Below are 24,917 nucleotides of genomic sequence, written 5' to 3'. Positions count from 1 at the left end.
TACTAAGGGAGAAGGCAATGGCACCCACTCCAGTACTCTTGCCTGGAAAATCCCATGGACGGAGGAGCCTGGTAGGCTGCAGTCCATGGGGTCGCGAAGAGTCGGACACGACTGAGCAACTTCATTTTCACTTTTCACTTTCATGCATTGGAGAAGGAAATGGCAACCCACTCCAGTATTCTTGCCTGGAGAATCCCAGGAACGGGGGAGCTTGGTGGGCTGCCGTCTATGGGGTCACACAGAGTTGGACACGACTGAATCGACTTAGCAGCAGCAGAAACTGGTACTAAAAATTGTGTGCTAAAAATGTTCCATGTTGGGAAAGAATAAGATCAAAATGTGGGGCTTGCTTTAAACCATACACAGAAAATCAGTTCCAGCTCTAACATGAAAGTATCTAAGTTTGAAAAAACTTCATTAGAAGATAACAGAGAAGAATGTATTTAAAATTTTCAGGTGGAATTCTCCTACAAACTCAAAAGGCAGACATTTTAAAGGAAAAAAAGAATAAATTAGACATTACCAAATTATCTACAAGAAAAGTTATCACAATGTTAGCAAACAAGTAACAGCTAGGAGAAGACATGTAAGATATGTATAACCAATGGAGAGTTGTATTGAAAATGGATTTTAAAAAAGCCAAACCCCTGTAAATAAATTTTTAAATGACAACTTGATAGAAAATGGGACAAAAGATATGGATGGGGAGTTCACAGAAGAGGAGTGTACCTTAAGTGATGGGTGCATGTATAAAGTTGCTCATCTTTGTTATTAATCAGGGAGATGCAAGTTAAAATAATGATATCAATTCACATCTACCAATTGGAAGAAAATTAATCTATTTGTGGGTTGTGTGGACAGAATTTTATTTTTCCTACATGGAAAATCAAATTTCCCAGCTAGCACCATTTACTGAATTTCAACATTTATTGAATTTCACCATTTACTGAATGTCATCATTTCCACCTTGATTATTAGTAGCCTCTTGATCATTTATGCTCTCATATATCCTAAGATCTGTATCTGGACTTTTGATTCTGCTCTTTTGACCTCCTGTCTGTCCTTGCATCCATGAAGCATTGTTTGAATTACTAAGCTTCATAATAATTCTTAACACATCTTTTTGTTTTTACTATTGCCTTGGTTATTCTTGGACTTTTACTTTTCCATATAAACTTGAGAATCAATAAATCTATTATCATATGCCAAAACTTAGACAAAGAAACTTACGGATTGCACTTTTTCTTCTTTTCCTCCCCAAAGGCAAGGTTCTTACAGGCTCTGATGCATATTTCTAAAGAATGAGTTCTGAGGCAGTAACGAATGGCAAATTCTATCTCTCCAGTGACATTAGCGTTGTCAAAATTGCCCATCTCTGTGCAGGTGCTGTTAATGCTGATTAAACTTCCCTGCAATCAAGAACGACAGATAATAACAAGTTACTTCACAGCTAATCAACGTGTGTTTTTGCAGTTCTGGTTTCAAGATATCAAATAAATCAAAATTCACACAGAGCACAGATCCTGACTCACATTAAGTTAATAAACATGCCATCCTGTGCTTTGCACAATGACTTGCCACATTTTCTGTCCGAAGGAGATGAGGACATGACTCTGAGTAAACTCTAGGAGATAGTGAAGGACACAGAAGCCTGGAGGGCTACCGTCCATGGGCTTGCAAAGAGTCAGACATGACTTAGCAACTGAGCAACAAAAACAACATGGAGATGAGGAATCTTCAGAAGGGCTGGTCTTGCCCAGATAAGCTGTTTGCCTAGCCATAAAGGTTACCCAATCTCATTCTTGAACACAAACCACTTGGGAAGATGTGAACTGTCTCCTGTGCAATTCTGCAAAGATAAATCTACAAGGGCAGATAACATCCATGGTACGAATAGCCCTGAGGAGGGCAGCACAGTCTGGGGGCCAAGTGATTGGGAATTCGATAGAGCTGGATTCAACTGCTGGTTTTGCTAGTCATTAGCCTGTCAAAGTCTAGATGGAAAAATTAATACTGTTCTCATAGGGCTGTGGTAAGAAGGAAATGGACTAGAGTATGTAAGATATAGTCAAGGCTATGGTCTTTCCAGTAGTCATGTATGGACGTGAGAGTTGGACCATAAAGAAGGCTGAGTGCTGAAGAATTGATGCTTTTGAATTGTGAGGCTGGAGAAGACTCTTGAGAACCCACTGGATTGCAATGAGATCAAACCAGTCAACCCTAAAGAAAATCAACCCTGAATATTCATCAGAAGGACTGATGCTGAAACTGAAGCTTCAATATTTTGGCCATCTGATGTGAAGAGCTGACTCACTAGAAAAGACCCTGATGCTGGGAAAGATTGAAAGCAGGAGGAGAAGAGGGTGGCAAAGGATGAGGTGGTTTGATGACATCACCGACTCAATGGGCATGAGACTGAGCAAACTCGGGGAGACACAGAAAGACAGGGAGGCCTAGCATGCTGCAGTCCATGGGGTTGCAAAGAGTCGGATACGACTTGGCGACTGAACAACAACAGTGTAAAATGTGCAAAGACAATGATAAGTTGTGTTTCAATTGTCGTGGCTCCCCAGAATGAAAAACAAAACCACCAAAAGAACAAAAATGACAAGAAAGAACAAAATGCCTTATCGCTGTTCAATCTGCTTAAGTATTTGCCACCCTTTGCATGCCACCAGTCTCAGGGTTGACTCTACAGACAGAGGGAATTCAACGTGATTGCCATTCTCCCAGCGGGTTCCTCAACACTGTAAAACATCCTGGGGGAGAAAAAGAAAAAAAAAAAAAAAGAAGAAGAAAGCCTGAGTCTCTCTCACTAGAGAGCGATCAAAACAAAACCGAGAAGTCCGAACCTAAACTCATGCCAAGAACCCAACCAACTTCACCACACCCAGGTCCTGGCCCTGAAACATGTTATCTGCCTACACCCACACAACTGTTGGGATGGGAAATGTGTTTTAAGCGTTACACACTCAGAAAGGCATGGAGTGGTCAGACCACACAAATGAGGGAGGCACAAGAGTGAAGATGGACGATGATGGAGAGGGAGTCTTGGCTAAAGGTCTGAGCTGCTCCAGAGAAGATGAAGAGTTCTGATAATTAACCTGGCATTCCTGGCGGGCCTCCGCCCCAGGCCACGTCAGACTAGATCTTACTACAGCAACTCTGCTGCCAAGAACAAGCTGCTGTTGTTGTTCAGTGGGCAACTTGTGTCAAACTCTTTGCGACCTCATGGACTGCAGCACGCCAGGCTCCTCTGTCCTCCACTGTCTCCCAGCGTTTGTTCAGACTCATGTCTACTGAGTCAGCGATGCTATCGAACCAGTCTCATCCAATGAGTTGGCTTTTCCCATCAGGTGGCCAGAGAACTGGGGCTTCAGCTTCAGCATCAGCCCTTTCAATGAGTATTCAGGATTGATTTCCTCTAGGATTGTAGAACAAATAGAAAACTGAATTAAACAAACATGGCTAACCAAGGCTACCAGGGTAGCTGGGAGGCCAGGGTCCCTGATGCTAAAGAGAAGCTCAGTGAGGTGAGCCTGTGGTCTTGGGTGTGTTTCCCTTGGAGGCGTGTGTCCGTCAGTGGGCACCCGGGCAGGGAGGCCAAGAGGCTCCAGAGCCGGGCATAGTGAACAGCCCAGGTGTCCGGGCCTGTGAGGACACGTCGAACTTGAGGAGAAAAGAGAGCCGCGTGGGGGTGAGAGTGACGCTTGATGCCGCTTTTCCCTCAGAGTCCTGGCTGAGGTGGAAGATGACGCTGAGAGGCTGAGCAGCTTAGGAACGCCTTCAGAAGTTCCATCTCGTTAGAAAGAAGAAATTGGAGTCCAGGTTCCCCACACAGGAGGAGGGGCTTGGTAACTGTCCGGACATTCAGCTGGGACACTCAGGGGCTTTCCTCCTGGGAGACCGAGGCCCCTGGAGTGGAGTAGTCCTCCCAGGGGCTGAAACCCGAGTGAGCTCAGCACCAGATGGGCCAAGACTGCAGGCCTGCGACCTGGAGCAAAAGCAGGTCTCCCTGCAGATCACGTCCATCCCTTCGAGGTGACTGGAACCTGGAGACAGCATGTTTCTGCCTCCGTCTCGTCTCCATCGCCCGTTTAGTGCCTGGCTCGTCGTAAATCCTCAGTAAGCAGTTATGAAGAGAATAAAGGAAGCACGTGAAGTATTTTGATTTAAAAAGTTTCTCTCCAGGACTTTCCCTGGTGGGCCAGTGATTAAGGGTTCGCCTTATGATGCAGGGGACATGGGTTCAATCCCCGGTCAGGGGACTAACCACCCCCTCCCCGACCTGCCACGCTGCAGGGCAGCCAAACCTGAGCCTCACACCCCAGTCAGAAAGCCCGTGTGCCGCAACGAAGACCTGGCACAGCCAGATAAATAACCGCCTTTTAATTCTTGGGGAAAAGGAGAAGTTCTGTCTGCAAAGACTGAGTGTGATGGTTGTGCGCCTTATCCTGAAGCAGCAGCAGACTTGAGTGAGACGACTTAGCTGGAAGTCCTGGCCTTGGGTGACTTTACTCACATCCCTCAGCTGCAGATTCCAGAGGGAAAGGGTTTAAAAATACAACTACCTGGGGGACGCCCCCGGTGGTCCAGAGGTTAAGATTCTATACGCTGCCAATGCAGGGGATTCAGGTTCGATCCCTGGTCTGGGAACAAAGTCCCACGTGTCGTAAGCTTGACCAAAAGATTAAGTGAAATGAAACAAAACCCTACATGCAGGCACATCATAATAAAATTTCTGAAAATCCAGGACAAAAAGAGAAATTTTAAAACTAAAGGAAAAGAAACTATGTTACCTCCCATGGAAGAACTAAAAGGGGCAGGAGAGGGTGGAGTCCAAGCCCTGTTGGGGAAACGGGCACCTTCTGTCTGGGCAGGAAGGGGAGCTGGGTGGGTGCAAACCCGAGCCGGTTAATTTTGGTTGTCAGGAGGATTCGAGAATTCCAGGCTAGTTTTTTTTTTTTTTTTTTTCTTTTTGAGAAGTGGGAAGGGAGGTTTACTTGTCAAGCATGAGAAGAAAGAGCAGGGAGAAGTTCTGAGTGAAGTGAAAGTCGCTCAGTCGTGTCTGACTCTTTGCGACCCCATGGACTATGTAGTCCATGGGATTCTCCAGGCCAGAACACTGGAGTGGGTAGCCTTTCCCTTCTCCAGGGGATCTTCCCAACCCAGGGATCGAACCCAGGTCTCCCGCGTTGCAGGTGGATTCTGAACCAGCTGAACCACCAGGGAAGCCCCTTGAAGAAGGGATGACATGCTTGTTGTGAGCGTGGGAGACTGTCTCTCCCAGAGACACGCGTCAGCACGGCTGGCCCCACGGCCGTATGTGGGGCTGGTGAGACGGCGGGGCGGACCTGGCCCCTCACACGCACACTGGGCTTCAGGTCCGCCCTACTACGTGCACACCTGCTCAGGGGCAGGGACGCGCATGCAGAACAGCTGACTCAGCCGGCGTGGTGTCCAGAATCACGGAGCAGCCAGGAAGCTCTAGAAACGCTCATCCTTCATTGTGTAAGATAAGCAGAGGTCAAAGAAGGTTGAGACCCACCCAAAAATTACAGGGCAAATCAGAAGCAGCAGCTGGAAGTGGGCCCAGGGTTCTTCATTCCTTGGGCGGTTGACTAACGGCAGTGTCTCTGAGTAACTCAACGGCGGCGTATCTGCTTGTTGGGGAAAGTGCAGCCGCAGATAATTGAAAGGCCAGTAGGGCTCGTCCTTGGTCTTCTGCATTCTTTCAGCGATAACTCAGGGCTTCACCACTGGGAGGGCTTTCTCTGCTTCTGTTTTCCCTGTAGACAGATCAGGATCTCCAAGAAAGTTGAGCCTCTGAGCAGTAAACAGGGTTGATGGAAAGGTGCTGGCCTAGAATAACATCTAAGAACCCAGCCTGACTTTTATTAGAGCCCGGGGCTCTGTCTGGCTGTGAAAAGAAAAGACTCAGCAAAAAGCAAAGGAGAACTCTTAAAGCGGGCAGGGAGCCTGTGGTGACTTTCTCTGAAGGTCACGCGTTATCTGCTGTAACCGCAAGCAAGGCCTCCTGATGCCCTTTGATTTTCACAAAGGTAGAAATCAAGGAAAGTCAACTGAAACCACAGCTATGTTAAAACAAATAAATAGATAAATCTTGATTTCCCCAAGAGCATGGGGAGAGCATTACCACAAGGAAGTCAGACGGCGGTGGAGCCAAACAGACGTCCCCCGGGGCCCTGACACTTTTTATTCAGCTTTTGAAACCAAATGATGTGGTCACTCTTTGTAAGCTGAGCGGATCATGTCCTTTTTTTTTTCTTTCCTTTTCTTTTCCTTTTTACCCTGAAATATATTAAGAAGTCCCTATAATGGGTAGGTATAATTAAATAATTACTAAACATCCACATACTCACCACTCAATGTAAGAAAGATTAAAGCGGGGCTATGGAAACACTCCGTGGCCCCTTCCTTATCTGACTCCCTCTATTCCTGCTCCCGAGTCAAGGGTGTTTCAAGTTTTTCTGTTTATCATCTTTGGTTTTCTGTCAGGTTTTATTACACATGTATATATCCCCTCCAAACAATGTATCGATTCATTTTGACTGATCTTGAAATTTATACAATTAAATCATACTGTGTACATATTCTCCAGTAGTTTACTTTCTTGATATCAAGTTTTAAAAATTCATCTAAACAGTTAGGTGTAGCTTTAGTTCGTTCATTGTCACTGCCAGGGTCTACTGGATGAACAGGCTATAATATATTTATTTTTATGTTTTTCTATGTTTTTCTTGTTTTTATGTTTTTCTTTTTATATGCAAGAGCATCTGTGTAGATACCCAAGTTATTCAACAACATTTTAATTGAAAGATGTTTGCTCCTTGGAAGGAAAGCTATGACAAATCTAGACAGCATATTAAAAAGCAGAGACAACACTTTGTCAGCAAAGGTCCATCTAGTCAAAGCTATGGTTTTTCCAGTGGTCATGTATGGATGTGAGAGTTGGATCATAAAGAAGGCTGAGCACTGAAGAATTGATGCTTTTGAACTGTGGTATTGGAGAAGACTCTTGAGAGTCCCTTTCACTTCAAGGAATTCAAACCAGTCAATCCTAAAGGAAATCAACCCTGAATATTCATTGGAAGGACTGATGCTGAAACTCCAATCCTCTGGCCACCTGATGCGAAGAGCCAACTCATTGGAAAGACCCAGATGCTGGGGAAGATTGAGGGCAAGAGAAGGGGGTGACAGAGGATGAAATGGTTGGATGGCATGACAGACTCAGTGGACAAGAGTTTGAACAAATTCTGGAAGATAGTGACCGACAGGGAAGCCTGGTGTGCTGCGGTTCATGGGGTTGCAAAGAGTCGGACACGACTGAGCGACTGAACAACCAAGGTTAATACGGGTATACAGCTGAACACAATACTCCTTTTAAAAAAGTCAGTGCAACCAGAGAAGCTCAGAAATACCAAAGGAAAATGGAAGTTTCCAAAACCCCAGCGAGCACAGTGAGATGGATGGGCTGAACGCTTTGAGACAGTTCCCACTTAGAAGTGACCCGAATGCCACCATAAGGCTCCAGGTCTCAGACTGACGTTTAAGAGGAACAACCAGCGAGCTGGAGCCTCACTTCAGTGACTATAAACCGTTCCAGGAGCCACGCTCCATCCGGGTGCAGGGAGCCCAGATGTGCGTTCCTGGCTCGTGGTCGCTCCTCCAGTACAGCGACCTCAGCTCCAGGGCAAACGTCAGCTGCATGAAAACACAGACAGAAATGCACGGATTTTTTCCAAAACAGAAGTGAAGGCAAAATCGAAAATCAGAGGGGACCTCTGATATAATTTTTTTCTCCCAGGGAATTTGCTAAAAATGTAACCGCATGTTTCTTCACACTACCAACACTTAGTTCCCAAGGACTAGAGGAATTTTTTTGGTTTCTATTTTTTTTTTCTAAAGAACTGGGATTTTTCTCTGCACAAATATTACGTGTTTATGGAGAACATACAGAAAACACAGAAAAGACCAAGAAAATTTAAGAAGAAAGCATAAGGCCACTATTCGCAACCTTTTGATACAATCCTTTCAATTGTTTTACAGGGTCTCTAGTACATTCACTTTGCTTTTCTAATTATGTGCTACTGTAATACTATTTTGTAACTTAATATTTTTGTTTATCGATATCTATTTTCGACATTCTTTTCAATATCCTTCAACCACATTACTTTTAATAGTTGCAAGGTATTCCTCTGAATAAATGTACCATAATTTAACCACTGCCTTATTTTAGACATTTTGGCTAATTCCAATTTTTCAAAATTAATAAAAGTTATTAAGATAAACAATGCTGCCCTCAACATCCACGTATACATACTTTTTGGCAAAGTTCATGATGATCTCTAAAGAACAGTTCCTGTAACTAAAACAGCTGGGTGAGAGCGAGCATGCCTGTTGAAGCCTGTGACGTACATTGCTGTGGGTGCCTTCCATCCAGCTCCACCAGCAGTTTATAGAACACCTGCCTCTCCACACACTCGCCAGCACGGAGCCGTGTCACTTCTTAAATTTGCTAAAATGGTCCCCAAACTGCACTTGTTCTAATTTTGCACTGATTTAACTGCTCAGGAAGTTGAGTGCTTCCTCTATTTATTGTCCGTTTGTGTTCTTACTTTTGTAATAAGCAGAGATTTAATAAGCTTTTTCTAGCCCCAACTTCCTGTTTCTCAGAGAATATAAATGTCCCTCAGAAGGGGAGGCGACTTTTCTTTGGGCAAGAAAAAAAAACTGTTCTTGGCTTTGTGGGAGTTTAGTTTCCTCAAACACACACTGCTTCAGGCTAAGGGGAACAGGTTAAGATTGCACGTCTAATAATTCAATCTCGTGATGATACATGTTGAGGGCACAAATCAGAGAAGATTTTAGAAGAAAGCGCAAAGAGAGCGTCAGGTTGAATTTGCACCGTAATTCGGAGGTACTTTCCAAAGAAACAGTCTCAGTACAACACATACACTCACCACATCCTGTTACCCCAGCATCCTTCCCCCCTCACCTCCCACCCACTCTGAAAGGTCTTCAGGGTGTGGACCAGCTCCAAGTGAGCAAAGCTGAACTGGGGGTGGCGGTCAGTTTAAAAGACCAACAATTCCTCTGGGATAGGACAGAAGGCCTGGACTTTTGACTCCCAGTCAGAATTCTTCAGTGACCACATAGCCTTAGCAAACGGCATACCCTCCGAGAGCCTCAGTTTTCCCATTTGTGAAATGGGACGACCACATCCCCAGGACAAGACTGTGGTGAGAATGACCCGGAGGTGGAGTTCCCAGCTCTGCATTGAGCACACAGTAGGCTTTCAATAATAGCTCTGATAAGAGTGCATCCAACCATCTCACAAATATTTACGGAGTGCCATTAAGTGTCACGCACTGCTCCGGGGCACCTGGGAATGACAATAGACAATAAACCACAGGTAAAGCCAATTACGCAGGGGCAGAAGGTGATAAGCACGTGGATAAACAGAAAACTGGTGAGCCAGGGAGGCAGAGCAGGGCAGAGGGCAGAGCTCCTAAGAAGGTGACCTTGCAGCCAAGACTGCAAGGGAGGGAAGGGAGTGAGACAGCCTGGAGCCTGGGAGAGGGATCAGCCCAAGGAACTGGGAGGCAGGCTGCGTCCGGCTTCAAGGACTAGCGCCCCAGAGAGGACTGAGCGAGGGGGCAGGTGTGGGGTGGTGGGCAGCTCGCGGAGGGCCCCGTGGACCGCTGTGGGGAGGATCCGAGTCTGTGTGTCTACCTCTGTGTTGGTTTCAGGGCCTTGAAGGAGCTTAAGAGTCAAGTCGAGAGGCCCCTGGACGAGTTTGGGCTCCCTCAGAAGCAGGGTTTGGCCCCATCCTCCTGGATCAGCCTTATCAAGGTTCAAGCTGGGGGACTTCCCTGGTGGTCCAGAGGTCAGAGGTCAGAGGTCGGGAGTCGGCCTTCCAGTGCGGGGGATGCGGGCTCCATCCCTGGTTAGGAAGTTGGTTTCCCACAAGCCGCATGCCATAGCCCCCACTGTACCAAAAGATCCCGCATGCCGCAACTGGGACCTGATGCAGTCATAAATAAATACTAGTTAATAAGAAAAAAAAAAAATCTCAAGCTGGCTGGAGTCCGTACGTTAGCCGGGGTGGAGGCAAACTTTCCATGGGTCTTGGAAAAGCTCCCAGAGGCCGCTCCTCTGCCTCCCCTGTCTGTACCCACCACGGGGTTCAGCCCCAGGAGAGAATGTTCTGGAGCTGCCCTTGCTTAAGCTCCCCCTCAGGGAAGTGTTCATTCAGTGCTTTCACCTTTCCGAACTCTTCTCCAGTATAAACAACACCCATCCCCCAACAGCAGCAACCTGAGAGGCTCTGGCAGGACCATCTCCAACGCTCATGAGCTCAGGCATCCAAGAAGAGGAAGGCCATTCGTTCTGGCCCTGGTAGGACTGCAGCTGCGTGACCCAGGGCAGGAGGCTACCCAGGGCAGGAGTTGGGAGGGTCCCCCAACAGGGGCTGCGAGAACTGAACAGCACATCCCTAGACTGCTAAAGAATCCCTAACATACGAAGTATTTCACTTGGATTTGAAGTTGACAGGGCTCAATTTGCGTGTTTATGTGTGCATGAATCTCCTGGTACGTGCTGCTAAGTCATATCTGACTCTTTTTGACCCCATGGACTGTAGCCCACCAGGCTCCTCTCTCCATGGGATTTCTCCAGGCAAGAATACTGGAGCGGGTTGCCAATTCCTCCTCCAGGGCATCTTCATGACCCAGGGATGGAACCTGCATCTCCTGCATTGCAGGTGGATTCTTCAACACTGAGCCACGTGGGAAGCCTGAATCTGCTGGGGCTCTTTCTAAATGACAGATTCAGACTCCAGTAGGTCTGAGGGAAGACTAGAGATTCTGATCTTTGAGAAGCTCCCAGGTAACCCTGGTGCCCCGCACTTTGAGTAGTGAGGGTGCAGAGCAGTGGTTTTGATGGAGGTGGGACCGCCCACAGGAGCCAGTGGTCGCAGCCAAAGGGTAGGTTAGGAACTGCCAGCATTTTGTGGATTGAATCAAGGATGTTGGTGATTCTTCAAGGTCTAGCCTGCTTCTGCTGTGACTTCTGGATATTCTGCTGGACATTCATGGAGATGGGGGAAGTTTATCATTTTCTGATAAACACTTTTTTATAAAAGTGGACACTTTTTTTTTTTTTAATAAAAAAAGGTGGACGCTATTTTTCATAAAAGTACAACCACCCCAAGGCTAAAGTACCACAGTGGTCAGAATACTAGCTCTGGAACATGCTCTTTGCCACTAAAGGAGCTGGAAGGTGAACCATGATGCTGGTTTCTAGAAGCTGAGTTCTTAACCACTGTATTACACCACGGAAGGTGGGCATCCATTTGATTACCAAAGCAATCCAGTGAAATAAGAACAACAATTCTGATACCATCTCCTTGATGAGGACTCTGAAGCTGAGGGAGTTTTTGTGATGGTTTATTTTTTAAAATTAACTTATTTTTTATTGGAAGGACTGATGCTGAAACTGAAGCTTCAATACTCTGGTCACCTGATGTGAAGAACTGATTCCTCGGAAAACACCCTGATGCTGGGAAAGATTGAAGGCAGGAGAAGGGGGTAACAGAAGATGAGATGGTTGGATGGCATCACCGACTCAATGGACATGAATTTGAGGAAGCTCAGGAGTTGGTGATGGACAGGGAAGACTGACATGCTGCAGTCCATGGGGTCACAAAAAGCAGTCCATGGGGTTGCAGAGTCGGACACGACTGAGCAACTAAACTGAACTGGTTTTTTATTGGAGGACAATTGCTTTACAATATTTTGTTGGTTTCTGCCACATGTATCAACATGAATCAGGCTCAGGCACAGGTATGTCCCCTCCCTCTTGAGTGATTGAGATCACCGAATACATTGAGGAGCTTTAACTGAAGTCTCAGCGCTCCTCACCCAAGGCTCCATCTTACATATCTAATACATATCACAGGTTTAGAGACAGAGTCAACATTCATGCAATGTTTTTGAATAACAAGTGAATGAATAAAAAGGCCTGCCTATGAGGACTCTACGTTTAAAACATTACAAGGCAATCTCAAAAAAGAGCAAAGTTGGAGGACTTAAACCACCCAACTTCCTACAAAGCTACAGTAATCACGTCAGTCTGGCCTTGGCACAAAGACAAACAGGTCAGTGGAGCAGAACAGAGAACCTAGGAGAAGGTCTGCACTGACATGGTCCTTTGCCTTTCAACAAAGACACCAAAGTCAATGGAAAAACTCAGAGTCCTTTTTCTAACCAACAGCACTGGAATAAACTGTATTCATATGTTGGAAAAAATGAACGTCAACCCGCACCTTTCACCATTCACAAAAATTAATGAGCTGGAGCAGGGACCACACATAAAAGCTAAATTTTTATAAAAGCTTCTAGAAGAAAACATGGCAGAATATCTTCATGACTTGTAGGTGGATAAGACAGAGAGGACTTCCCTGGTGGTAGAGAGGTAAGAATCCGCCTGCCAATGTGGGGAACACAGGTTCGATCCCTGGTCTGGGAAGATCCCACATGGGCACACACCTAAGCCCCTGTATCACAACTCCAGAAGCCCGTACATCCTAGAGTCCACACTCCACAACAAGTCCACGCTCCAAGGCCACCACAAGGAGAAGCCCCTGCACCGCAACGAAGAGTAGCCCTCGCTCTCTGCAACCAGCAACAAAGCAACCAAGACCCAGCGCAACCAAAAATAAAAAGCAATTAATTAAAAAAGACAGAGAAGTAACCACGAAAGAAAAGCCTGATGAATCAGACTTCATCAAAACTAAACACGTCTCATCCTAAGACACCATGACTTACTATGAATTACTCTCTGCCTGTATGAATATGCTCAAAATAAGATGTAAAAGAGAAAACCACCAAAGATTAGCAAGGTTTCTTTTTTTCTTTCCAGCTGTCAATCTAAGTAAAATGTCACCTCAGCACTTCACTGTGCTCCAGTTCATCCCACAAGACAACACATCACTCGTACTCTTGCCGACCAATCCCATTTGACATCGTGACAACCACACAGCACGGGTCAAGGATTATGAGATGAGACTCACCTGTCTCAAGCCTCCTGAGAACAAAGTGTTGAGCACTGGACTGGATGAGATGTCTTCTTGCTTCAGAACAGGGCTCGTAAGGCGTCTGGGGCTCTCTGGACTGAGAGGTTTCAGAATATCTGGTGTGCTGACCTTCTGAAAAAACAAACATAAAATTAATAGGATAGTCTTCATCTCAGTTTGGTTTTGTTCAAATGTGATGACTTCAATGGGCATGGCTTGCATGTCACTAATATGTAAACTTCTGAGTGCTGAGTAAAAAGGCATGCTTCCATGTGGATAAATGAATACACTCACACACACACACACACACACACACACACACACACACACACACATACACGGTTACCAGGCAGACATCATAGAGCTTTGAGACATTCACAGTGATGGGTGGGTTACTAAAGTACTGAGTGAATGAAAGTTGCTTAGTTTTATCTGACTCTTTGTGACCCCATGGACTGTAGCCCGCCAGGTTCCTCTGTCCATGGGATTCTCCAGGCAATAATACTGGAGTGGGTTGCCATGCCCTCCTCCACGGGATCGTCCCCACCCAAGGATCAAACCCACATTGCAGGCAGATTCTTTACCATCTGAGCCACCAGGGAAGTACCTAAGGATTAGTACAAGTGTTAAAGAAACCGAAGTCCGTATTTGACCTTCACAATGACACAAGCATTTAATCACATGAAATATAGTATTCAGCCTGACAGGCAGAGTTTCGTCTCTGATATGCTCATTAAAAAAGGAAAAAAAAAAAAAGTCTCTAAATTAAACAAAAATATTTTATAGTTGGGACTTCTATAGTGTGTACAACTTTTGCTTTCAAATACAGTAGCCACTAGTCACATGGGCTATTTAAATTCCAATCAATTAGAATCAAATCAGTTCAGCTTCTTGTTTGCACTAGACACACTTCCAGTGCTCAGTAATCACATGTGGCAGCGGCTAGAAAGTTCTGTCTGCAGGGGTCCCCAGCCTCCAGGAGCTAAAGCCTGATGATCTGAGGTGGAGCCGATGTAATAATAATAAAGAGCACAGCAAATGTAACGTGCTTGAATCATCCTGAAACCATTCCCGACCCCCGATCCCCACCCTGGTCCACAGAAAAATTATCTTCCGTGAAGTCCGTCCCTGGGGCCAGAGAGGCTGGGGATCGCTGTACCGAACAGTGATGGTACAGAGCAAGGAGGGGCAAGCCTCGTCCTGGTTGAAAAGACAAAGTTTCCAAATTGAGACTTTAGACTGTGACACTGGGTTGGAAGTTCAACTTGGAAATATAAACAGTGGCGCTACGGTCATAACTTTCAGGAATGAAAAGCTAAGACTAGCATAGAAGAAATGAAAGACATGACCGCCTCTATGACATTTGTTCATGCTCTCAATTCCCAGAACTCAATTTCATCAGACATTTGTTAAAGCAACACGGTGTTCAATGTGCCACTCTAAGTCCTGGGGGCAAGAGGAGGAGGGAAAGGCCGAGAAGATGCTTTGTCTGTTCTCCAGGGACTTACTCTGTGTGTGTGTGTGTGTGTGTGTGTGTGTGTGCTCAGTCATGTCCAACTCTGTGACCCCACGGACTGTAGCCCGCCAGGCTCCTCTGTCCATGGCATTTCCCAGGCAAGAAGACTGGAGTGGGTTGCCATTCCCTGCTCCGAGGGGTCTTTCCAAGCCAGGGATCGAACCCGAGTCTCCTGCATCTCTTGCACTGGCAGGTGGTTTCTTTGCTGCTGAGCCACCTGGGAAGCCCCCAAGGGCTCACTAGCTCATCAGAGATACAAACCATTAAAACGGAGGCACAAGCCAAGTGACGGGACAGAGGAGGAGGGCCAGTGCAGGAGGGGCCCGGGGTGGTCTTCAGTGGGAGTGTGACCTGAGTGGGTACTGAAGGCTGGCTGGGGAGAGACCCAAAGTTAGGCTATCCCAGGATGAGGGGCTATCACGATGCTCAGGTGTGGAGCATGTTCCTGGCGCCTGCTAGAGGCCAGAGCAACTGCAGGCACCAAAGAGGCCAGGCAGAACCTGGCCATGAGATCACGCACGCCCAGTGATGCGTGAGGTCCTCCAGAGAATAGGCGGCTTGGGGGTACTAAAGAGTGGGCAGAGAGCTGGAGGAACCGGACACCCAAGGGGAGGATTTCAGAAATGAAGGTGTTCAAAACGGAGACTATAAGACAAGGCTCACCTGAAATTAGAGGAATGCAGATTTTTAAAAATTGTCTATCAGCTTCCCGTATGGTTCACTGGGTAAAGAATCTGCCTGCAATGCAGGAGATACAGGAAATGCAGGTTCGATCCCTGCATCGGGAAGATCCCTTGGCACAGGAAGTGGCAATCCACTCCAGAATTCTTGCCTGAAAAATCCCATGGACAGAGGAGCCTGGAGGGCTACAGTCCATGGGGTTGTAAGGAGTCAGACATGACTCAGCAACTCACACACTAAATTAGCAATTATTAAAATAACAAGTATAAAGTTTAGTGTTTGCAGGAGTGCTAGAAAACAGCTACGCTGCTCCTAGGGTTGTGCAGACTGAGTCAACCCCAGAGGAAGGCAATTCAGTAGCAGAAATTCACTTCTTGATGAATCCTGGCCCAGATACTTGCCGGAGAATTTCTGCAGCTCAAACTTAAAGGATAGAGACACAACTTGGAAGCAATCCTGACCTGATTTCTCAGGGATTTCTCATCCCGGCATCATTTTAAGACAATGATTTCCTATTTCTGTGTCTCAGTGTCACCCCCGGCAGAGGGGCGCCGGCATCCCTCACTTACAAAGGGTACCCACCGCGTTGCCTCCTCACTGCTGGTGAGAGGCTCCTACATATTCCAATGGAAGTGTAAGTGGAACTGTTGTGAGCTCACCAGCTCAGGTGTGTGTAATTGCAGTCTGACAAACATTCTATTTAAAAATGTGCTCTTTATATGCTGACCTGGTAATTATTTAGCATTTATAGATCATGCCATAATTACTGAGCACTTTATAAACATTTGGCTCAATTTCTCTTTAAAACAGCCACAACCTCAAGCAATGTGGGGAGAGAGAATGCCTACAGAAAGTCCTGAGCGTGTCCTGCCAAGACTGTGGCAGTGAAGCGGACACACCGGGGACAAAAGGTCTACCTGGTGGGGGCTCTCTGGCCACACCCCTCCACCCATTCTCCTGGCTTCTACCCTTGGGCACCGCCGGCCCTTCAGACAACCTTGCTGTCGGCCGGCAGGTGCCCCCCACGGCACGAGCAGCCGTGGAGGGTGATGTCACATTGCATCACTTCAGAAGGTCAGGAGCGAAGACTACAGATACTTGGGATGCCCCAGCACCTGGTATATGACATCAGAAGTGGGAACCGTGCAAGTCTGCAAACCTTGCTGGTATCTCCTGGCAGGAATCACAGGAACGCTCTCGGGGGCAGCCTCCAACTGGCCCTGCCACTCTGACCGCATTACCCCCCAGGCCATCCCTTGGCCCCTGAGTCCTCATCTTTAATGGGACAGTAACAGCCCAGGCTTCACAGGGGTTGTTTAAGGACTTAAAAAGTTCATTTGTCCTCCTTAGGTGGAGCATATGATGAAGAGGTTAAGAATGTAGAAGTTAAGAGTTGGACGAACCTGGGGTGTATTCCTGGCTCCACCTTTCATGAGCCATGGCTATGAGACAAGGTGGTTAACCTTGCACTAAAACTCAGGTTCTAGATATTTATCATGGGAGCAGCAAAATCTTTCCGGGAATTTTGTAAGAATGAAATGTGATCAAGTATTGGGTTTGCCAAAAACTTCATTCGGATTTGTCCATAAGACCTTATGGAAAAATCCAAACGAACTTTTTGACCAACCTAATAAGTAACACACGCTCCATCCGCCCAGAACACAGTGTCACCTAAACACACGCTGACACTCTCTTCCACCTCTTGATTCAGGAACATCAGTTAGGACGGTGTTCATGTGAGTGCTGCAGAGCCGAAAGGAACACACACACTTGTTTGCACTTCAGTCTCAAAGACCTTCCAAATACATGTCACGCACTCTCCACGGCTTGCCCTTACAGTGAGGCGGCAGACCACCTGCTGGTCCCCGAGCTCCTCAGAAACACACCTGAGATCCTGCATCTCACACCCACTGCCAGATCTAGTGACTCTGAATCTGCATTTCAACAAGACCCCCAAGTGACTTGCATACATGTTAAAGTGGAAAATCAGCATTCAGCCTCCAAACCAAGACTGACGACCCCCTCCCCACTGCCCCTGCATTTCTGGTTCTGTTGCCAGGGGTCTGTGACAATCTCCCTAAGCGTCCATAAACGTAAACAGGGTCACATGAATACCCACCTCAGGGTGGTATGAGGATAAAAGGTAAAGCTTTTAGCAAGAGCCTGGCACAGAGTAACACATAGGAGCAATCTAGATTTACATTTAGATAACAGAGACTCTAAACTGCTACCTAAGTTATCTCAGGGGATCTTTGCAAGAACACTGTGCTGATCTGGGAGGAACAGGTAATATCATCTTCATTCCCTGGGGGTTGGGGGGGGGGTGCTTTTGGATGCTCAGGAGGTCACCTGATGACCTGATGGATGGAGGCAGAATTTAGCATCTTGTGGAAGTGTGTGGAAGTCCCAGCTGGAGGGTGAGGTTACCCTCACCCCTTTGCCTACAGAACAGTCTGTCTGGGGACACCCTCAACAGAGCTGGTATTGGTGATAAGGTCACCTGTCCTGTCTAGCCAACCAGAGTTGTCACACCCACCCTGCAAACATCCAGGTCACCTCAGCTGGACCGGAACCCAGGTTTCCTGACCCTAAAGTCCGCTTTCCCTCACACTCCAGCGCATCTGCTTCTGGCTCAGTTAATCCTGGTGGGAAGAGTAATTCTTTCCCTACAGGCCTTTGTCAAGTGAGATCTCTTCCGGTGGAGGTACCTGCAGAGTCTCCCTCATGACCACACCTGGACGTGCAGCGTTTATGGTTTCAACAGGTTCAGAGATCAGGACAGATTTTAACCAGAAGTTGTCGGAAGCAGGACGTGCCAGCCTCTGGCCTGAGCGAGTGTATCCACAGACCAGGAATAAGTGGGCACACGGCAAGACTGCAGCTGAGCCTTTGTGCTTGGCGTGGCCTGGAAGCCTTAGGGGGCCACGAGGGTCACGTGGAAGCCTTTCCCTGTTCTGAACCATGTTCCAAACTCAATACAGCTGAATTTTAACCTTCATTTGGCCAGCACCCCCACCCCACCCAATGGAGAGGTTTATAAGTGCTTTTTAGACAGCTTGATGTCCTATGAAATAAAAGGACAGAGAACTCTACAGAGAAGATGGGCAGGTGTTAGGGCAGACGGTGGGGTGGCCGGGGATACCCTGGTGCTGGCGTTGATCGCCGTGTCGGACAGGCTCCTCCTCTCCGGCCGGCCCTCACGCTGCCTGGGGACCGTCTCCGGGTGCTGCTTGTCAGAGGTCATGTCATTCTGGGATTTGGAGAGTTCTAGAAAAGAAATACAAGGAAGATGGGTGGGAGCACACAGCTTTGCTGAGACCTTTCTCCAGGATTTCTGCACCCCGAACTCTGGGGTCCAGGGGAGAGTCCCTGACATCCCACTGGACGAGGGACCCTGACATAGGACAGGGGGGCTGGTTCTGGAATGGTGACCATGTGTCCCCAGGTCTCTGCAGGCAGGGCTGCCGTCAAGGGGGTTCAAGGCCAACCTCCCCACCAGGTTACCCCAAATTTAGGTCATTATACATCCCAAGTGTCTGGTTGTCCAAACACAAAGAAGGAAGCTGAACAAACACGCTGGGTTTTTAGGGGGCTCCTTACAAAGATTTCACAATTAAATACCGCTTCTTGGGGCAGAAATAAGCCTTGGGGCATCCTTATAGCCATTTCCATAAGCAAATCCTGAAAAGATGACTTAAAAATTTCTTTGCAATAAAGTAGTTCAGAATTAAGATGAGTAAGGGAAGCAGGAAGGAACCCCACACGGTTAAGTGCCCCCTCAAAGGTGAGTGTGTCCTTTAAAAGGCTTTCTTTTCCCGGGAGAGTCTTGCCACTCTATCATGGACCTTGAAATCACTCAACAGAGATATAATACAGTTAACATATGTCATTTCAAATTTTCTAGTGGCCATATTTTAAAAGACAACAAGAACCAGGCAAAGTTAATTGTAATACTATATTTCATTTACTGCAACATATCCAATATATTAGGACTTCCCCGGTGCCTCAGACGGTAAAGCGTCTGTCTACAGTGCAGGAGACCCAGGTTCAATCCCTGGGTTGGGAAGATCCCCTGGAGAAGGAAATGGCAACCCACTCCAGTATCCTTGCCTGGGAAAATCCCATGGACGGAGGAGCCTGGTGGGCTACAGCCCATGGGGTTGCAAAGAGTTGGACACGACTGAGTGACTTCACTTCATTCAATATATTGTGAAAATATATTATCGGTATTAAAATTGTTAATGAAAAATATCACTCTTTGGTCAATAGCGAGTCTCCTGAATCTGATGTGCATTCTACTCTGGCCACATTTTAAGAGCCACATGAGGTCAGAGGCTATCATGTTGGACAGCGCCCCTTCAGAGCACCCCTCTTTCTTGAGATCAGCCCCTCACGCTGTTTATTAGCATCTCCCGCATGCGCTGGGCAGGGCTGAGTCTGCGCATTGTCTCTGTTCTCTAGACGAGATCCCACACTTGCTCCCCTCCCCAGCCCCGGGGCTCCCCTCTCCCCCAGGATACGTCAGAGTCGCTCCTCTCTGAGCTGTGCCATCCATGACACTGACAAGTCCACCTGCTGAAACCTTCGGGGCCTCCTGCGCTCCTGGCAGAAAGAAAGGCCCCAGCACACGCCAGGCCTTCAGAGCTGTTGCTGATGCAGACACAGGGGACGGGGAAGGGGTCCTGACTTTCTCCAGGAGCTGGTGTGCATGCCTGTCCTGCAGGCCAGAACCCCCAGAGAGGCAGTCACTTACTTTTCATGTGGGTGGTGACAGACAGAAACAAATTTTCCACGGACTTATTGAATCCTTTAAACTGCCCGAGTTCCTGCAACTAAAGCAGAGACAGAGGAGAGAGAATGAGACTTCTGTCTGATGACCGGTGTTTGCCCCAGCAGGCTCCAGGCCACCAACCCCCAAACTCTGGCATGCATGGGCGCAGGGGGTGTGGGTTCTCGGGGTGCCCGCGGGAGTGTGCGCATGTGTGTCTGGGGCATGGGCCTCTCAGGAGGGAGGGAGGAGCCCTCTTTTTTCAGCATCTCTCCTCTGAGTTTTGACACCTGCCTTAAAGGAAGGGGCAGTACCATGTGGTTGTACACAAGCTAACAACTACCTCGTAGAAATAAGCATGGACACGTCATGGGCTCAAAGACTGCAGCGAGCAAATTCTCGCTTCTCTAGACTCCTTCTCTTACATCCCCGACCCCAGCTCTGCCCAGAGGGGACGTCAACGTGGGCAGAATGCATGAGACAGAAGAGACGAGGTGAGCAGACCGGAGCCAGGGGTCAGGTCCACCTCCCAGTGCAGAAGAGAGAGGAAAAAGCAAGAGAAAGAACAGAAATGAGGCCACTCCCTCTGCAAGTCCCATCCATCCAACCATCTATCCATCCACCTGTCCATCCATCCCAGTTATATGTTTTGAGCACATCTGTGTGAGTAACTTCAGATAAATTACTCTCAAGGAGTAAAGGAAGCCTCTCCCAAGGAGAAAGTAGAGCAGTCACTCTGGGGTATCAGTTTGAAACTGAAAAAAGAATTCTCTCACCGGCAGACGTGTATATCCTCCTGTGTACAGATGGAGTTACTCTCTTTAATAAGCAGAATAATAAATAATCAAGACCACGTGTTTCCATGGCACTCTACAGTTTCCTAGTACCAGCACAGACATTACTCGGGTGATTTCTCACACCAGCCGTGGGAGGTAAGCCAGACGAGTATGATTATCGCCGCCTCCCAGGTGGGAGCCCAGGTTAAGACCTCCAGGATCACACAGCTAACTGCTCTGGATGGGAAGAGTCCTGGTCTTCTTTACACTAAGCGCCTACACACACTCAATGGCACGCACATGCACATTTCCACAGGTACTCCCCCATCTGTGTGTCACACGCCTGTGAATCAACCTGCATTTCCCTTTCCAACCCCCAAAGGCCCCTGACACAAACGGCAGCCCGTCCAGACCCCCACACTCAAGGGCACGGGGAGGGGACAGAAGCAACAAAATAACAAGAGCGAAGAGATAAGGATGTGGGATGCAGGCAGAAGATGAGTCCGCTGACAGTGCGGGGCGTAGGGGGTGGGGGCGGCCCCAGGGCCCCCCAGCGCGTGATGGTAACCCAGACACCAGGCGGAGCCCAGCATCTCTAGCCTCCTATGGGCACCCCCCTTCCCTCCTGGCCTGGGGACCCCGCAGCCGAGGTTGGATCGCTCTGCCATGAGGCTCAGCCTCTCAGCCGTGTGTCCGGCCGCATCCCTCCCCGTCCCCACCCAGCGGGAACCGGATGGGCGCGTTACCCTGGCAGGGCTGCCGCTACACTGGCTTTCACTGTGAGGCGGAGGGGTGGGAGGCACCACGGAGATCTTGCTGCTGAGGGAAAACACAGGGATAAGAAACGGGTTGTGAGTCTTATGCATGCACAACATTCACATTTATCCTGTAATTCAAGTCCTCTGCCTTTCTGCAAAAAAAACGCTTCCCCACTTTTTAGAAGAGGGTCCAGGACCCTGCCTGGATCCGCTCCGCACAGGGCCGACTTCTGGGGTCTGAACTTCTGGGGTCCCAGACCCAGGCACTGCACTCCAGCTGTGTGTCCCCAGGACAGCTAGGGTACGGGGCCCCAGCTCTGTGGCCTGGCGGCCCTGGCACCGGACTCCACACACGGCTGGCTGCCACGTGGACCTGAGCATCCTCTTGGTGGACAGCGCCCAGCAGAATGCCCCAGATGTCACGGATGTAAAAACCGACCAGAAGAGGAATCTTAAGTTTGTGCTAAAAGAAGTTGGCGGGGGAGACAGAAGGAGTAAAACAATGAAAAATCTGGAAATTGGCAAGTCTCACCATAAACAAAACAAAACAAAAAAGGCTGCTGGTGGAGAGTTTTCAAGAATACTTTAATAAATTCGGCATAGTCCGGTGTGTGAGTTATTGCTTGCTTCATGATGACTGGGTGCTTAGAATTTTGTTTATAAAGTTACTATCTCTCAGGTCATTATTCAAACCCACCAATGTTCGTTCCACAAATGTTTCTAAAGTGTCAGGCACTGGGCAAGATGTTGGGGACATGAATGATTCATAAAAGCAAATGCTTGGTTTAGAATCTCATTGGGGCATGTGCGCTGTTGTGTCTGACTCTTTGCCACCCCATGGACTGTAGCCCACCAGGCTCCTCTGTCCATGGAATTTTCCAGGCAAGAATACTGGAGTGGGTTGCCATTTCCTTCTCCAGGGGATCTTCCTGACTCAGGGATTGAACCCGAATCTCTTTCGTCTCCTGCAGTGGCAGGCTGACTCTCTACCCCTGAGCCACCCGGGAAGCCCCGAATCTCACTGGACATGCCATCAAAAACAACATTTCGTTTCCTGAAAACATATCAGGAAAATTCAAGAAACAAAATGTCTTGTGAGAAAATCCTATGCTCGATCCTTCTAGCTTTTCATAAGAATGTGGAAATATCTCTGAATCTTCTCCGGGCACTTTTTATCATCTTTTTTTTTTTAAAGTTACGTTCCAAAGCAGTGACATCTGAAAGTCAGGAGATCTATATGTTCTTTCAGTGAGTCCTCTGTGCTCCAGCCCCGAGGGCCCAGGACAGCCTGGCCTCTGACAACACTCACCTCAGCTTCTGATAAGATTGCAAGAGCTTTGCTCCGGCTGTCTCGTGCTTGCCTGGAAGCGATATCGGTAGAGGTCACTTATTAGTAAGAATACAACGCAGATGATGGACATACAGGATATAATACATTAAAATTATTATTTTCCTAACAGTGCATCTTGTGATTAAAAAGTAAGAGACCATTTTGGCGTGTGTGCTGTTGCTCAGTTATATCTGACTCTTTGCAACCCCAGGCTCCTCTGTCCATGGAGTTTTTCAGGCAAGAATACTGGTGTGGGTTGCCATTTCCCCCTCCAGGGGATCTTCCTGGCCAGGGATCAAACCTGTGTCTCCATCTGCTTCTGCAGTGGCAGGTGGATTCTTTACCACTGAGCCACCTGGGACTCTGTACGTTTTACCGAAAAAATCATGAAACTGTACATGTAAACAGGTGAATTTTGTGTAACCTAAGTTATATTCCACCTAAAGCTGCTGTTCCACACACAAATACACCCACACACAGTATGAGACCACACTTGCTGGAAACGATTGCTTTTACTGAAAGTTGATGCTGGATTAGATTTTTAAATTCTGGATCATTTGAAAAACACTTCAAGCTTCTAAGCTTCCATTTGTCCTCTGCAAACATTTCATAATGGAGTGACTATATTCCTTTAAACATTCTTTGTTACGGAGATTGAATTAATCTTTTAAAAAATGTAATCTACTTATTTCTAGTTATAGAGGCTAATAATTTCCTAAATAAGACTCCATCTGATATAGTACTCTTTTTGTTTCAAGGAAAGGGGATTTTATGATGTGCTGTATTAAGATCCCAAAAATAGAACTCTCTAAGCCCACAGTCCTGTGAACACAATGTTTCCCGGCCCAACGCACAGGGTGAGGTCAGCGCACTCGCCCAGCCTGGAGACCAGAAGTGAATCCTCTCAGGGAAGTTCCCCAGAAGCCTCCAGAGTGCTCAGCACACAGCTGAGAACTGCCAGATGCACCATCTGAGGAGGTCAGAGTAGCTTTCTTGCTGTTGCTGTTCAGTCTCGTCTGACTCTGCAACCCCGTGGACTGCAGCACGCCAGGCTTCCCTGTCCTTCACTATCTCCCAGAGTTTGCTCAAACTCATGTCCACCTAGTCGGTGATGCCATCCAACCATCTCATCCTCTGTCATCCCCTTCTCCTCCCGTCTTCAACCTTTCTCAGCATCAGGGGCTTTTCCAATGAGTCAGCTCTTTGCATCAGGTGGCCAAAGTATTGGAGCTTCAGCTTCAGTCCTTCCAATGAATATTCAGGAATGATTTCCATTAGGATGGACTGGTTTGATCTCCTTGCAGTCCAAGGGACTCTCAAGAGTCTTCTCCAACACCACAGTTCAAAAGCATCAATTCCTCAGGGCTCAGCTTTCCTTATGGTCCAACTCTCACATCTGTACATGACTACAGGAAAAACCATGGCTTTGACTAGACAGACCTTTGTCGGCAAAGTGATGCCTCTGCTTTTTAATACACTGTCTAGGTTTGTCATAACTTTTCTTCAGAAGGCTATCATCCATCGCAAAGAAAGACTTAAGTATTCCATCATCTCCATAAGACAGGAGGAAGGGTGGCAGAGGTGGGGTAGTAAGACAGTCAGGAATTACAGTCCTCCGCCTTTGAGTGGCTGATATCAAGCTCCAAACCTTAAAGCTGGGGATGGCTAACCCCCCAGCTGACCCTGAGCTGATTGCCCCCTCCCCCAAGTCCATGGGATTCTCCAGGCAAGAATACCGGAGTGGATAGCCATTCCCTTCTCCAGAGGATCTTCCCAACCCAGGGATCGAACCCAGGTCTTCTGCATTGCAGGCAGATTCTTTACTGTGTGAGCTACAGGGACTATGCCCATTGCCAGTCAGGGGTCCTAACCTGGGGGGCTCAGGTAACGGATGAGCCCTGAAATCACATTTCAAACTGTGAGTCCACCTGCCCGTGTGCAATTTTTTGGGGTTCATTCACCTTGGTGCTCACCAGACTCTAACAAGAG

At 47.6% G+C, this 24,917-nt stretch overlaps 1 protein-coding gene across 5 annotated transcripts in view; it reads right to left on the bottom strand.

Moving 5' to 3' along the window:
- SYTL3 (synaptotagmin like 3) overlaps positions 1–24,917 on the bottom strand; it is a 91,336-nt gene that overhangs the window by 12,751 nt on the left and 53,668 nt on the right. For 2 of the 5 annotated variants that reach the window (XM_043456935.1, XM_043456936.1), the window contains exons 5-10: positions 22,908–22,959; positions 21,587–21,659; positions 20,050–20,128; positions 18,439–18,563; positions 13,097–13,231; positions 1,231–1,409 (exon numbers count right to left, since the gene is read on the bottom strand). In XM_043456935.1, the coding sequence (XP_043312870.1) occupies positions 1,231–1,409; positions 13,097–13,231; positions 18,439–18,563; positions 20,050–20,128; positions 21,587–21,659; positions 22,908–22,959 (643 nt within the window). Of the gene's footprint in view, positions 1–1,230; positions 1,410–13,096; positions 13,232–18,438; positions 18,564–20,045; positions 20,129–21,586; positions 21,660–22,907; positions 22,960–24,917 lie in introns of those variants that run through there. The other 3 variants (XM_043456938.1, XM_043456937.1, XM_043456939.1) reach the window with 3 other exon arrangements.

This window comes from Cervus canadensis, chromosome 33 (assembly GCF_019320065.1).
Source record: "Cervus canadensis isolate Bull #8, Minnesota chromosome 33, ASM1932006v1, whole genome shotgun sequence".
In the NCBI taxonomy this organism is placed as follows: Eukaryota; Metazoa; Chordata; class Mammalia; order Artiodactyla; family Cervidae; genus Cervus; species Cervus canadensis.
This window is presented reverse-complemented; position numbering and strand designations above follow the sequence as displayed.